The 15,273-nt window shown below is 41.0% G+C and overlaps 1 protein-coding gene and 1 long non-coding RNA gene across 2 annotated transcripts in view; both read left to right on the top strand.

The window, feature by feature from the left end:
- The window catches only part of LOC138964044 (uncharacterized), a 428,123-nt gene that overhangs the window by 36,073 nt on the left and 376,777 nt on the right, over positions 1–15,273 (top strand). The gene's annotated exons all lie outside the window — the stretch shown is intronic.
- LOC138964041 (chitin deacetylase 7-like) lies at positions 2,045–9,476 on the top strand. The gene is made up of 4 exons (XM_070335921.1): positions 2,045–2,819; positions 6,052–6,176; positions 6,913–7,123; positions 7,521–9,476. Exons 1-4 carry the CDS (start codon positions 2,453–2,455, stop codon positions 8,480–8,482), a joined length of 1,665 nt encoding a protein of 554 aa, XP_070192022.1. The 5' UTR covers positions 2,045–2,452; the 3' UTR covers positions 8,483–9,476.

Below are 15,273 nucleotides of genomic sequence, written 5' to 3'. Positions count from 1 at the left end.
GGTTAGGAACGGGGGGAGAAAATTGCTAACGCCCTGACCCAGGGTCGAACTCGCAACCTCTCGCTTCGAGCGCAAGTGCGTTACCACTCGGCCACCCAGTCCTTAATCACAAATCAAAGAAAGAATATGTATGAATATATTTCGAGGATTTGTGCAAAGTTAAACCTAGCGTGCGACTGAGAGCTAAGTTATTAGTATACGTTTCTAATGTTCCATCATGGCTACACATCAATACTAATTTCATACGCCAATGAGGACAAGACCATCTTCTGATTACACGTACCATTAAGACAGGGTGAAACCAGGCATAATGATTTGCTGGTTGATTGGTTGGTTAGCTTCGTATTTGGCGGGTTGGCGGGTTGGTTAGTCAACAAGAGAGACAGAGGCTAAATACAAGAGAAGAATTAGGAAGGAAAACAAAGATGGAGAGAGAGAGAGAGAGAAAGAGAGAGAGAGAGAGAGAGAGAGAGAGAGAGAGAGAGAGAGAGAGAGAGAGAGAGAGAGAGCTGAAAGGAACTGAACTGGAGAAAACAAAACAGAAAAAGACAGACACAGAGAGACAGACAAAACGACAGATAGGCCGTGAGAGAGAGACAGACGAGAGAGAGACAGACGAGAGAGAGAGAGAGAGAGAGAGAGAGAGAGAGAGAGAGAGAGAGAGAGAGAGAGAGAGAGAGAGAGAGAGAGAGAGCTGAACTGAACTGAACTGGAAAAACACACAGAAAAAGACAGAGACACAGACAGACAGACAGACAGACAGACAAAACGAGACATATAAGCACAGAGAGACAGAGGTAAAGACACAGAGAGAGAGGGGGGATGGAAAGGGGAGTTCTGGAATGGAAAATATGTTGAAAGTGATTGGAAAGTTTGGGAGAAAGGGAATGAGAGGGGAATGAGAGGCTGAGGGGTTGGAAGCGCAGGAGCAAAATGAAAGAGAAGGGTGATGGGAGGAGATTATAATTTACATGTAGACCTTGTTTTTGTTCACAGCGACAATACATGGAACCTATCATCTTTTCTTCGTGACCACTTTCAACCAAATCACAAACAAACAAACAAACATACAAACAGAAACAACAACAACTGCAGATCACGACACGTTAGACAACAAACAAACAAACAAACATAATTCGTTAAGCTCAATCGTTTTGGGCAATGGCTACTATCAAACGAACGCCCGATAATTGCAATGTTAGGCTTAGCCATCTACCGTATTCAAGACGATATATTCTTTTAAGTGACCTTGGTTCCTAATTAATTACACATTACGTTTTTGACCAAACAGCTCCTTCAGTCAAGGGCGGTCTTGCCTGTTGGTGTGGTATTTTGTCTGGTATTACGTTTTAATGCTGCCGATTGCCATCTGGGCATAACGATTTTGTTTATACATCTATTCCTCTTATTTCTCATCCCAGCAGTAAAGGTTGTACATTATTTTACAGTCGGTTGAAATCTCCATTCGCCGCTGTTCGGTTACTTTGTTGAAGGATAATTATGTAACATCCTTGCTTCCGACCTCAGCTTTGAAAATGACCCTAGGGGTGGTCAATACCGCTAGCAATCAACAGCCAAAGCAGTCTGTGTCTGTTTAATTTTTGTGGGTTTTTTTGGTGTGTTTTGTTTTGTTGCATCTTGTTTCTATTTTTCCTCTTTTTTTCAAGTTTTGAGTCAACTATAGCTCTAACCTTCGGGCAATGTTCCACAACACACTCTTTTGTGCGCGAGCGGCCTGTCTGTCTGTTGGCTTAACCACCGATTATGACGACGTCTGCTGGATTGCATCCAGTTACGCAATTATGTAGCCAAAAGAGGTTTGAAGCAAAACAAATACTGAAGGCAGATCAAGGTTTTACAACACTCTATGCACACCGTTGCCCACGCAGCAAACATCGTTGTCACTGTCAACCCAGGAGACAGAAGCAAACATCGGAACGGCCCTTCGCCAACCCCTCCACAGCCTTCGCCCCTCCCACTTTTCCGCTTGCCCGTCTATTTAAACCGCGGTCTGTCAGGGTTGGAGCATCAGTCGCAGCTTCGAGCCATCAAGCAACAAGCTAAGACAGCTTCAGTGATCTCACAGGTGCTTCAGTCAGCTTCACCTGTTGTATCTTCTTCACCTGTTTCGGTTGTTTTACCTGACTTCGGTGAACACCGCTTTTGTCCAGGACTTAGCTTTTCATCGACAAAACCCACTTTTGTTTCCTTCATCACCAGGATTTGCGGTCTGATCCTCACTTCGCTGTGAGTGGTCCACCTGCACTTTTTCATTTGATCTCAGCGATTACACTGGACAGTCATTGTGAATTGGATAAACTTCTCAATCTTCATAGAGATACAACAAGACGTTTCACATTGTTGCTGCAACTATTTAGAGAGAAAAACTACTGTATTTAGTCCAAAGAAAGAGTAACATTTCCTTCAGATTACCTCCATCTCATCAACAACAATGTCGACGAGACAAAACCAAAGCCACCACCTCTCCAACTTCAGCATAGCTGTGCTGCTGGCAGTTTTTGCTGCCTCAGTTTCTGCCAATAGATTAGGCACCGAATGCGGAGACAACGGAGCATTCTATTGCCACGACTCGGATCCAGGGTTCTTCACGCGCTGTATCGAGCACGAGCTGTTCCTGTTCGAGTGTCCTGAAGGCCTGCACTTCAACACGAAGAGTCAAACGTGCGACTGGCCCAAGAACGCAGACTGCGGACGTCGTGGCGGTAAGAGGCGAGGAAGCACCGGACACCTCAAAGTCAACCATGTCATGCACGACGATGGCAAGAAAAAATCTGACAAAAAACCCTTGCCCAAAAAAGGTTTGTGATTTTGATTTATTGTCTACTATCTCTTCTTCTACTTCTTTTTCTCTGTTTTTAAAATTATTTCCTGCTCATATATCATTCTATTTTGTTCTTCTCAAAGTAATTGAACATCAAACTTAACATCTTGTATATTATAATGCTGTCTATTCATCGTCTCTCTTGTACAGATCGACGTATCATTTTCTTTTGACTACATTCCGAAAGAGCTTGAAAATCACTACAAGTCTAGAATCGTGTACAGTTCGTGCTCTTTTTCTCCTCTATTTAAGAGCATGTCATCCTGTCTTTTTCTAATGACATGTTGCTGAATTTAACATTGTGAACACATCTCAATCTTCTTAGCTGGTTCAAGCACAGTGCATCAACTTATCCAGAAACAGCTGAATTTAAAATTTTGAGGGTTTTTTTCTTTTTTTTTCTTTTTATCTCAGTTGCATGCAGGCTGCTTGAACCCTTTCTTTTTTGCCTTTTTGTTGTTGTTGTTTTAGTTTTTTTGTTGTTGTTGTTGGCGGGGAGCATCCTTCTTCATTGATCTTTTTTTCCTGCTTTTTATATTAGTGTTTCTACTTTAAATATACCTATATCATTAACAATACTATATCTAAATGTATTTTAAACAACTTTTCTATATAACAGTTCCCTCTCAAAAATGCATTCAATATCCAGAGGGGAACCATATCTATAAATACCAACACACATTTTGGCTATCACAATCAAATAATTCACATAACTTATTAGTGCCTTGGAACTTTGTGAATTTTCAAATACGCCAAAAAAAACTTCCTTTACGGTAATTTTAATAATCATATTATATTTACAATTCACTTTATCCTCAACGCATTTCCAAATGGACATAATTTTCGGGCAAAAGTTAAAAAAAATGTTCAATATAATCAATTTCGTTCTCACAATAAGTACAACAATTACTCGAGGAAATGCCTATTTTATACAATAACATATTTGTGGGGTAAATATTGTGCAATATTTTCCATTGTAACATTCGCAATCTTGTTTCAGTGGTTACTTTGTTTACCATTAACCACTGCTCTTTTCTCGGCCTGAAATCAAATCTATTTTCCCAAAATTTAACTATAACCGGCTCCACATATTTTTCCTTTAACATTTTGAGTTGTCTTCTAGTACAATAGCTCAAAAGAATATTTCCCCAAAGCTCAAATATCTTCTACTGCTTCGCATTTCCCCCTCCATTTAAGGCTACTCCTCCCCACCCCCTTATTTTGTCTTTGTGCTGTGAATTTCAATTTAACCTGGAGTTATAAGTCCTTTACAATCTGTTACGAGACAGTTACCCATCCGTAAGCTGTTCTAATCTGAAATCCTGTATCTTTTCTTTGATTTCTACTGCGAGTTGGGAGTCCGGTAGATCAAGTTTACCCTTTTCTCATAAATCTGTACAGATGAAATCTATCTAACATTCTGAAGAAAATGTTGCTTTTCCCAAACATTTTAAAACATACATATCTCGACACCTCACTTTGATAAGATAAAAGGGCAACGGGCTCAAACATTGTTCTAGGTTTTTGCATCAGTGTTGCCTGATACATCTTTTCCAATTTACTTCACAGTATACATTTCAACACCCCAGTTGTTTAAACCACAGCGTGCAACACTATTTCTAAAACAATCTCTCAGTAGTTGCATAATCTTTCATAGGAAGCTGATCCTGTTGTCATTATTTGCAAGTCTTCATTTCTGAGGAAAAAACGTGACCTTTCTTACGTTGGATAAGCTGCATAAAACGTCAATTGTTCTTTGAAGAATAAAACCGAATACTGCACAAACTGAAGAAGTTTTACTTCAAACATGTTTACAAAACAAAGGATTACTGTACTCACCAATACAAAGACGACACAAGACGATTACGAATTTTCGCTTCTGGAAGCTTCATCAGGAAAAGAACACAAAAGACAACAAAAAGCAGACGCAACACGGAACGAACAGGGTTTGAAAGAAAATGGAGGGGAAACACGCAAAAAGGGGAAGGAACTCTAGGAACGGAAATGAATGAAAGGGGAGCTATTCAAACATGTTTGTTGGTAGCATCCAAAAACAAACATGCTGTGGAGCAAGTCTTAAGACATTCAAAGTGTTCTGTAATGGGGTTTTTCAATCAGCATGTCGGATGCTTGCAATACTGGAACTAAAGCTGAATCTGTATGTGGCCAATTCGCTCTTTATGTTTGAAAATGAGAACTGCCTATTTTATTTTCTCTTAAAGTTTCTTTTTTTTTTAGCGTTACCTTTTCCTTCAGTAAAAATTGCTTCCTGCTTGTACCAAAAACAATTTCTATGATGTCTTCCATGAATAGGATTCATTTCATAAGCCACCAGGTGTTAAATTTCAAACACTACTGGAGACAAAGGAATTCAACAGTAACGCTTCTGTGTACATGTATTTCATGCTGGAAAAATGAGATTAAACTACTGGTTTTTTAACGTTGTACTTAGCCGTGCAAGATGTCAAAATGTAGTCGTTGCTGACAACTCAACTAACGGCAACGCTGTACCAGGTCTTATATTTACGCCGATATGCAAATCTTGTTTTACAAGTTTCTCAACTCGTGTAGTCCATGCCAGTTTGGAATAGTTCTTGCTATCATTACTGGAGTTGTGTATTTTAGTTATGAGACCGTTTCATCGTTTCTAAAATATTCCACAGAAATGCTAAAAGTGTTAATAGCAGCACCTCACAACATACAGTAAAATCGACACTTAAACGACTACACAGAAGTCTTCTACTGTTGCTTAGCAGGACATATGTACAACTCTTTCGAGACTAACCAAGAACGGACCAAAGATATTTGATTAAGCCCTGCGGTTTTATGTGATCATACTTATTATATTTTTTTTACATGATAAAAAACTTTGGTCAAAGTAATCTCTTTAACCAAATAATACTGCATATATATCCCACATTTTGAAAGGATGCCGGTGAGAATACCACGGGATGCTGCCCAGATGTGGAGTAATGGAGTAAACGTTTAGACTTCTGCTATTACTCGAAAAATATGATTCAAGTTGCGGCCATGAAGTGTTAGTGAAATCTCAAAACGACAGTTCGATGGCCTAACACCGACAACAAAAGTATGCAGCCAAACGAAGCAGCAGTTTCGCAACCCCAGCCGTCGCCCACACTCCAAGTCAAGGTACACTTTAGCGTGGTTTGTACAGTACGCTAATCATTTTAGATTTTTGTTTCTGCCAGAAGGACCTATAAGCGCCAGTGCCGCAAGCAGCTCCCCCATTTCAATGTCTGCTGGGGGCAAGCCCTGGTGGAGACCCGAAGGTGTGGACTCTAGTGCTTGGGAAGACCTGAACGGCCTTGTGGAGGTAAGGAACAACACGTGCTCCTTCTCGACTTTCTCCTGGGAATGTCAATGATGTTCGACTCTTGGCAGTGTTGCTCTGTTCGGTCCTTTGCGTCAAGTAGGGCCTATAGATGTATAAATGCTAGTACTGTCACATGTGGGATCCTGAAATCTACATTGTACTGACATTATTTATAGTGGGCAAAGTTGTGGTTAATGCCAACTCTTTAGTGCTGATTTTTACTTGCAAAAACACAAAACCCTAAAGCTTAGGCTTTGAAATTCACGGAAAATCGTTAATCTTACCTTACAATATCATGTCTGATATATATAGGCCTCCAGAGTTAGTGAGTACGCTTCATTGACTTCGTGAGCTCTATTTAGACGACAACTCTACATGTTGGTCAAGTCACATTCTTCTCTTTATTACGAAATAAACAAACATGCATACGAAATCAAAAGCCAAGCCCAAACGTTCTTCTACACCGAAGCCGAGCACTGAATGATTAGAGTTTGACAACAAATTCAGATATGGTATGCAGATCTGACTGACTAAAATGATCGTTAAGCAACTGGTTCCTGGCACCAGTGATTTAAAGTATACAGATGTGATTGAACTGTTCTCGTATCAGGCTGGGCAAAAAGTATCTAAAGCAGTTGTAAGTTTGCAGCTGCCAAAAGTAGTAAATTAATGTGAAAAGAATGGCATCACTCTGACAGGGAATCTCTTGACAACATATACCTACTTTTGCTCTCAGGTTCCCTTTGATGGATCATCAGTCAGCGAGAGCGCCAGCGTCAGCGGAAAGAAGAAGGCGGGAGGTTCCGGGAAGAGCTGGAAGAAGAAGATCAGCAGCGCTGCCGAGGGAGGCAAAAGGAAGGGCACCAAGAGCCACGGTCATTCTCACGCTATCAGCGACACTGCCGAGAAACGCCCCGACCTGGAAAATGTTCAGTGGCACGAAGGACGTGAGTAATACAGCACAAAAGACATTTCTTTGTATACTATTTATACATTGCACACTATTGTTTCGGGTATATTCCTGTTTCAATTTTAAATCTAAAACTGCAAATGTCAAAGCCTTTGGTACAGAAACCAGCAATTTCAAATAAACGGTGACTATTTTCAAGCTTGTTACTGGCTTTCTTGCCAGCAACACACAAACAACAAAGCGATTACACAGCGTTTGCTGTATCATTAAAGCCACATAAACGTGCGGACTCACAATTTAAATGTAAAAACCGTACTTATACATGAATAGAAACAATTCCCACAAAAATTCCGTGCCGTACCGTTCAACCCAAAATACGAACCATTTATAACGGTTCCATACAGGTTTTCTAATATACTGATTTTCTATACCAGCTTGCAGCCCCTCTGAGTGCAAGCCACCAAATTGCCGATGCCCTGGTACCGACATCCCTTCGGGTCTGTCTCCAAAGTCCACCCCTCAGATGGTCATGCTCACTTTTGACGACGAAGTGTCCGCCGAATATTACGGCTACTTTCAGCGTCTCTTCCGTCCCGGCCGCTACAACCCCAACGGCTGTCCCGTCCGCGGCTGTCTCTTCGTGTCCGGCTCGGGGACCGACTACGACCTGGTCTACCCCATGTACGCCATGGGTATGGAGATCGCCAGCCACACTCTGTCCCACAAATTCCCCCACACCTGGTGGGCCACGGCTTCCTACCAAGAGTACATCGATGAGGTCGAAGGCATGAGGAAAGAGCTGGTCTCTCAGGCTGGAATCCCCTACGAAGCTATCAAAGGTTTCCGCGTTCCCTTCTTGCAGGTGGGTGGCGACAACATGTACAAAGCTCTGTACGACAACAAGTTCACCTACGACACTTCCATGTTCACCGGATCAGTCTGGGAAGGCAGCGACCCGATCTGGCCCTTCACTCTCGACTACACAGTACCTGAACAGTTCTGCCAGCACAAACCCTGCCCCGTTAAGCAGTACCCTGGCCTCTGGGAAATCCCCGTGCAGAGATGGTACGGTGTTGACGGCATCTCCTGCGCTATGCCTGACGGATGCACTGCTTCCGGGGATGCTGAAGAAGACCTTGAATTTCTGCGATCGAACTTCAAGCGCTACTACGAATCCAACAGGGCTCCCCTCGGTATCTTCGTCCACGCTCGTTGGTTCCATTCCGAGCACCACCTTGACGCCTTGGATCGCTTCATCGATGAGCTGATGAGTCTTGAAGATGTGTACATCGTCACCCCTATTCAGGTCATCGAGTGGATGAAGAACCCCACTCCAGTAGAGGAGGTCAAGTCTTTCAAGCCCTGGTCTTGTGAGGGATCCGTATCAAGAAGATAAAGCGGTTGGTCTTGCTTAGTACCATCGAAAGACATTTTAAAGCAGCTCTATCCCATGACAAATTTCGATGTAGCTTTGCCGGTGACCATCAAAACCGATCTCCAGGGTCACTGATTTCTAACAAGGCAGTATGATCGTTTTTATCTCATCTTTGTGACTTTCTTTCCCGAAACATCACATTTCATCATTGAGCTCATACGTATCGCGATCAAGAGTTGAACATAAAGTAATGAAAAATGTTCAACATTTCATCTGAATTCGAGAAGAAGAAGAAGACATCGTCCTCGTGTTTTGATCGTTCTCAGCAAGTTTGTGTTTCTCTCCTCAAGATAAAGTGGAATCTCAAAATTTGCTTCAACAAAGTTTCATCAAAGCACCAAATACCTAACAGAACTTGCTTAGAAGAAAAATAATACGTGACATAAAGATTCACTTACAATGCACTTCTAACAAAATATTGAACATTCCCCATATTCATGTCAAATATTCATCGTGTTCATATGTGTACACTATTGTGTCTCATGATTATTGTACAGCCTGTACATATTACCAGCGTGTGAACGTTCTGAAGGAAGACTGAATGTGTGTGTGTGTGTGTGTGTGTGTGTGTGTGTGTGTGTGTGTGTGTGTGTGTGTGTGTGTGTGCGTGTGTGTGTGCGTGTGTGTGTGTGTGTGTGTGTGCTTGCATGTGTGGATACATTGTTTTGAGTCTGCATTTACAAATGGGGATCGAATAAGTGAAATATATAGCATCATACGAATTCGTAAAATGAGCGAATGAGAAAGCAAGAGTGTTTTGACGAACATTATGAGTATAAATGAGTTACATGATGAGAGTGAACAAATTTGTGACTATTTCTGTACAGAATGTACTCAGTGTACATATTGTTTAAATTTACCTCAGTGCTCAGATGAATCACGGTGTCTCAAAGCCAAAGAGTACGCCGGAAGTATTGTATATGCAGTCTTGTAAATAAAGGCTTCTTGAAATGAATATGAAGTGTCAGCATTTGTTGGTGAGGTGGTGGATAGGCCTACATGTGTTTAATAATGTGTGTGTGTGTGTGTGTGTGTGTGTGTGTGTGTGTGTCTCTCTCTCTCTCTCTCTCTCTCTCTCTCTCTCTCTCTCTCTCTCTCTCTCTCTCTCTCTCTCTCTGTGCGTGTTACTTTTTCTAATACAGGCATACGTGCAGCATATGCACAAACACACACGCGCGCGCCCGCGCGCACACACGCGGACACGCACACACAAACACACACACACACGCACATACACACACACACGCACATACACACATACACGTACACACACACACACAAACAAAACACACATACACACACACGCATACGTACACACACACAGACACACACACAAACACACACACACACAGACAAGTACAAACGTCTTGGCATTTGTGATTGTCAACGGCACTATTCATTTTGAAAATATATATATACCGCAACAAACATTCTTGTTAGGATATGTACAGAACACCCATGCTTGTGCACACACATGATCATCCAACATCCGTGACTCTATCAGCACAGATGTGCACTCACACATCATAGTACCACCTTCACCAACACCCTTGCGACCAGCACCTAATACAAAACACACACACACACACACACACACACACACACACACACACTGCTTTGTACAGAAACAGATAGACCGAAAGAGAGATAGCGCAACACACACACACACACACGCGCGCGCGCGCGCGCGCACACACACACACACACAAACACACACATACACTGCTTTGCACAGAAACAGATAGACCGAAAGAGAGATAGCGCAAAACAAAAAGCAACACACACACACGCACACATACACTGCTTTGCACAGAAACAGATAGACCGAAAGAGAGATAGCTCAACACAAAAAGCAATAATGGGAGCCCATGAGCACACGCCTGAGCATTATCAGTCGCAAACTGCAGCATAGAAAGACAGTTATAGAGGTCATGAAAATTCTGTATTTTACCTTCTTGTCGTCACTGACCCTACCTGCACTCTTGTATGTGTATATTATCTTTCGAATGAAGTCCAGAATGTCGCGTATAAATCCAGAGAGGGAGGCAAATCACACAAGAGTGTCGTCTCTCAGGACGCCTGTTTATTCTGCACGTGATTACTCAGTGTGGTTGGCTGAAATTCCAGAAAGCTGACTGAAACAATTAAAATAATAAAGTATCCGATAAATGTTCATCCAACAGCTCTGTGAAACACTTCTTTCGTCTCTTTCCCTTACCCCCCAAAAATCAAATAGATTCAATGAAAAGATTGACTCGGTTTCCCGAACTAAATATGGGCAGAGCAGGAATTACTAGCTCTCGAACTGTCAAGTACATGCACTGCGTCGAAAAAAACACATTTGCATGAAAGAGTTGTATCCCTTGCCCCAACCAAAGCTCCTGCTATGTCTCGAGCACTGCATCTATTGATCAAAGCTGACTGAACTTCTGCTGTTCTGAAGCCGGATGGTTTCCTAAGCTACTTCTAGTCTTTGTGCATTTCCTACCCTTTAGGTGGATGATCATTGAATTCATCACTGTGTTGCTTTTTTGTTTCACATTAAGAGCCAAACATGTCAAATGTATAAAAACAAAATTGCCGTGAAACCACGAAAGATCAAATCAAATCATATCAAATTTTATTTTACGAGCTTTTTTTCAACCAACCCTCGCCCAGAGAAGGACTACTATAATCATATAGTATATACACGTAAATTCATTTTTAAAAACAATTCACAGGACTATGAACACATTACAGGCTTTACACGAATTCTTACGTCATGTAAAGAAGTGGGAATTTACTGAACATACATGTTTGAACAAAATGCGAATGTGTTATCAAAACTGAGTTTTAATATGATGAAACAATGATGCTATGGACAAATATGATAAATATGAAAATAAATCAAAAACAAAGTCTTCCATCACTGTGACTTTTCGTAATATGACATTGAATGTTAACGAAAGTTTGTGTTTTTTTTAAGTATTGAGACTAGACTCGTTAGGAATCGAACCGATTCCGGAGGAGAATTCCACATAACGCTGCCAGAATAAGCTAAACTTAGCGAGAGAGAGAGAGAGAGAGAGAGAGAGAGAGAGAGAGAGAGAGAGAGAGAGAGAGAGAGAGAGAGAGAGAGGGGGGGGGGGAGGGAAGGGGGTGGGGATCGATGGGTGGGTAGAGGGGGCAGGGAGAAGAAGAGCACATGGAGCACACCTTTGGACTCAGATAGAAATTATTGCAAGCAGGTATGCGTGCGTGCGTGTGTGTGTGTGAGTGTGTGTGTGTGTGTGTGTGTGTGTGTGTGGTGCGTGGATGCGTGTGTTTGTGTGTGTGTATGTGTGTGTGTGTGTGTGTGTGTGGTGCGTGGATGCGTGTATTTGTGTATTTGTGTGTGTGTGTGTGTGTATGTGGTGCGTGCATGCGTGTGTTTGTGTGTATTTGCGTGTTTGGATGTGTGTGTGTGTGTGTGTGTGTGTGTGTTTGTGTGTGTGTGTGTGTGTGTGTGTGTGTGATGATATTTATTTTGAAAAAGTCCGTCGACATCGTCTTTCTTTGGCACATCCATTGTGTAGCTGAACAAAACAACAACAAGCAAACGAATTAACAAACAAACAAACACATACCTTACATATAAAAGCATTTAAAGCCACCCTCCGTCTCCCGTAAACCATAATTATGTTTCTGATCCCTGAGCCTCCCAAGCTTTTATAGACAGTACAAACATACTTCCATTTGAACGCTTACCGCGCGCTCGGGAGCATCCTGGCTGCTTTCCGTTGAGAGTGAGACATTTTCAAACAATTTATTTCGTACAGTTAGAAAAGGATGTACTATTTTATAAAACAAATCGGAAGCCTCGTTTTGGCGCTGGAACTAACTTTCAATATCTAAATAATAAATAGACAGTATGTGAGACAAACATTCTTAAATCATAACATGATTTTTTTTTTCATCAAGACAAGATCAGTACAATTCAAAGTTTTGAAAGTTTGAAAAAGGGGAGCCCGGAAGCAGGTCATGCAAGGTCGTGTTTGCCCAAGCACATGAATTTTCTGCATATCGCCAGTTTCTTTGAACGGTCAACCGCCACCGCTCAGTTCGTGCCACACGCAGTCGTTTGTTGTATTTTAGATTCAGAGGTACACAATGACGTGCTATTGCAGATACAGCGAGTTCCATTGAAACCACAAACTGACGACTTAATTCATAACGTATGTGAAAAATGGAAAGTGGGCCACACGGGTCCACGATCGCTCGGGGGTTGAATAAACCACGAGAAATGGTGTGTGGTTTACGCAATCAAAATGTGTCATTTAAAGGACCATAACAGGCTCCTTTTAAGGTCAGATAAAGCAGTTGGGGTTGATTTAATGATATAGGTAAGCATCTACAGATGCAAAAACCGATCAGTAAATCTCAGGTTTTGTGTTGCATCTGTCTAATTTTACACAAAATGCATGCTCAAAACGCGACCAAATTCGTCTGCTACGCGAGACTTCAAATTCCCCGCGGCGGCAAGCTTTTGGCTGTGACGTCACAAGGGGGAACCAGAAGCGAAAGTAGCAACGCTCGGTGTGCGTCTTTGCTGCAGCTGTGGATGCGCGCGTGCTCCCGACATCATGCCGAGAGAGTGTGCTGCTGCCGAATGTTCGGAGTTGCAAAAAAAAAAGACTCAGGCTTGAGTTTTTATTTGTTTCTATCCGACTGGGTAACAACTACAACGACGACAATAACACTGACAACAACTCGAAAACCAAGAACAACTACAATGTCAACAACAACAGCTTTACACTGATAAACTGTAGGTGGAACACGATTGATTTGACACGTTACCACCTTGATTTCATCTACGACGATGACAACAACAACATCAACTTAAATTCGAGAACATATTTATACGTCTTCATCTACATAGCCAACAACAAATCCGATAGAACTTCAACTACAATCTCAACAGTGATCATGGGCTGCCTAATCTATTTGTTGAGTCTGGCAGACATTTTACTTCCACCCTTGAGAGAGAATGTTTTTTCCTCGTACACTTTGTGCCTCAAACCTGACTAAGAGGATACAATTCTACATTAATCCCCGATTATCAACCCTATTTGGTGGGACATTTCCGTCTCAACTCGGACGCCGCTGTAGCATCATTTGTTAATGGCGAATTATCGCCCACTCAAAAACAAGCTGTCCTGACCTTAATTCATAAAGGTAAAGATTTACCTAGGGACGATCTCGGCAATTGGAGACCAATATCTCTGACAAATACAGATTACAAGATAATTGCGAAATGTTTAGCAATGCGACTTTCCACTGTAATAGGTGATATTATACATGAAAATCAAGTTGGCTTTATGAAAGGAAGAAAAATAAGTAACATGATTAGACTCATTGATGATACCATAGATATTATGAACACAATGGATAAACCTGGAGTTTTATTAGCAGTTGACTTTCGACGTGCATTTGATTCCATATCCAAAGATTATATTTTGTTTGCATTTGATAAATTTGGTTTTGGGGATAATTTTAAAAAATGGGCTTCTGTCCTGATGAACAATAGTCAAAGTTGTATTAATTATACAGGGTGGATATCCGAACCTTTTCCTGTGGAAACTGGCATTCGCCAAGGATGTCCATTCTCTCCAATGGCTTTTGTTATTGCCCTTGAAATGTTGGCGATCAAGATTCGTTCTGATGAAGCTATTAAGGGTATCCATCTGCCTATGTCACCCTTTGAGGTATCACCCATCACGGTCCTAAAACTGTTATTATATGCTGATGACGTCACTCTTTTTTTGCATGATAGAATAGATCTAGAAAGGGCGTTATACACTTTGAATATATTTAAACGTTTTTCAAACTTGGAAGTGAATGTTAACAAAACGGAAGCCATGTGGATAGGGTCCAAAAAGTTGTGTACAGATCAGTATTTTGGTCTTAAATGGAAATGTAAAGTAAAAATTGTTGGAATTATTTTTTCAAACAATATACCCGCATCGTCTTTAGAGGAAAACTGGTCAAAGAAAATTCAACGAGTACAACAAATAATCGCCAATTGGTCAAAAAGAAATTTAAGTATACAAGGTAAAATTTGTATTGTTAAAACCTTTCTTATATCTCAATTCGTTTATATTTTGCAGTCTCTGGCAGTACCTCATCATGTTCTACATCATATTAATTCCATTTTGTTTAGGTTTATTTGGAAGAAAAAGTATTCAAATACGCGCGCATTTGAAAAAGTAAGACGAACAGTTATGTGTAAAGAAAAAGATTATGGTGGTTTGAATATGATAAACGTAGTAGATATGCACAACTCATTTATGATTTCCTGGCTTGTTAATTTGCAAAACTCCACACAAAAGTATTGGTCTGTTATTCCAAGATACTGTCTGTCATGTCTGGGCATTGGTTTATCGTGCTTTGACTCAAATGCATCTTCGAAAACGATGAATGGCCTCAATAGTTGCAGATCATTGTTTTGGAAACAAGTGTTATTGACTTGGCTTGACAATAAAAGTGTTTTCTGTGAAAAGTATGATTTTGCACCAGTAATATTAAAGGACCAATGCATTTGGAACAATATGAATATTCAATTTAAACATAAATGCCTATTTTTTAAAGATTTTATAAAACATAATATCTCATTTGTAAAGGATGTTATGAATGAAAATGGTATTATTATTTCTTTTGAAGATTTATGTCAAAAAGTGGGTTATAAACCATCCAGACAGTTTGAATACAATGCATTATGCACAGCACTTAAATCC

The sequence above is a fragment of the Littorina saxatilis genome, linkage group LG4 (assembly GCF_037325665.1).
Source record: "Littorina saxatilis isolate snail1 linkage group LG4, US_GU_Lsax_2.0, whole genome shotgun sequence".
In the NCBI taxonomy this organism is placed as follows: domain Eukaryota; kingdom Metazoa; phylum Mollusca; class Gastropoda; order Littorinimorpha; family Littorinidae; genus Littorina; species Littorina saxatilis.
Note: the sequence above shows the minus strand (reverse complement) of the source record. Positions and strands in the feature narration are given on the sequence as shown.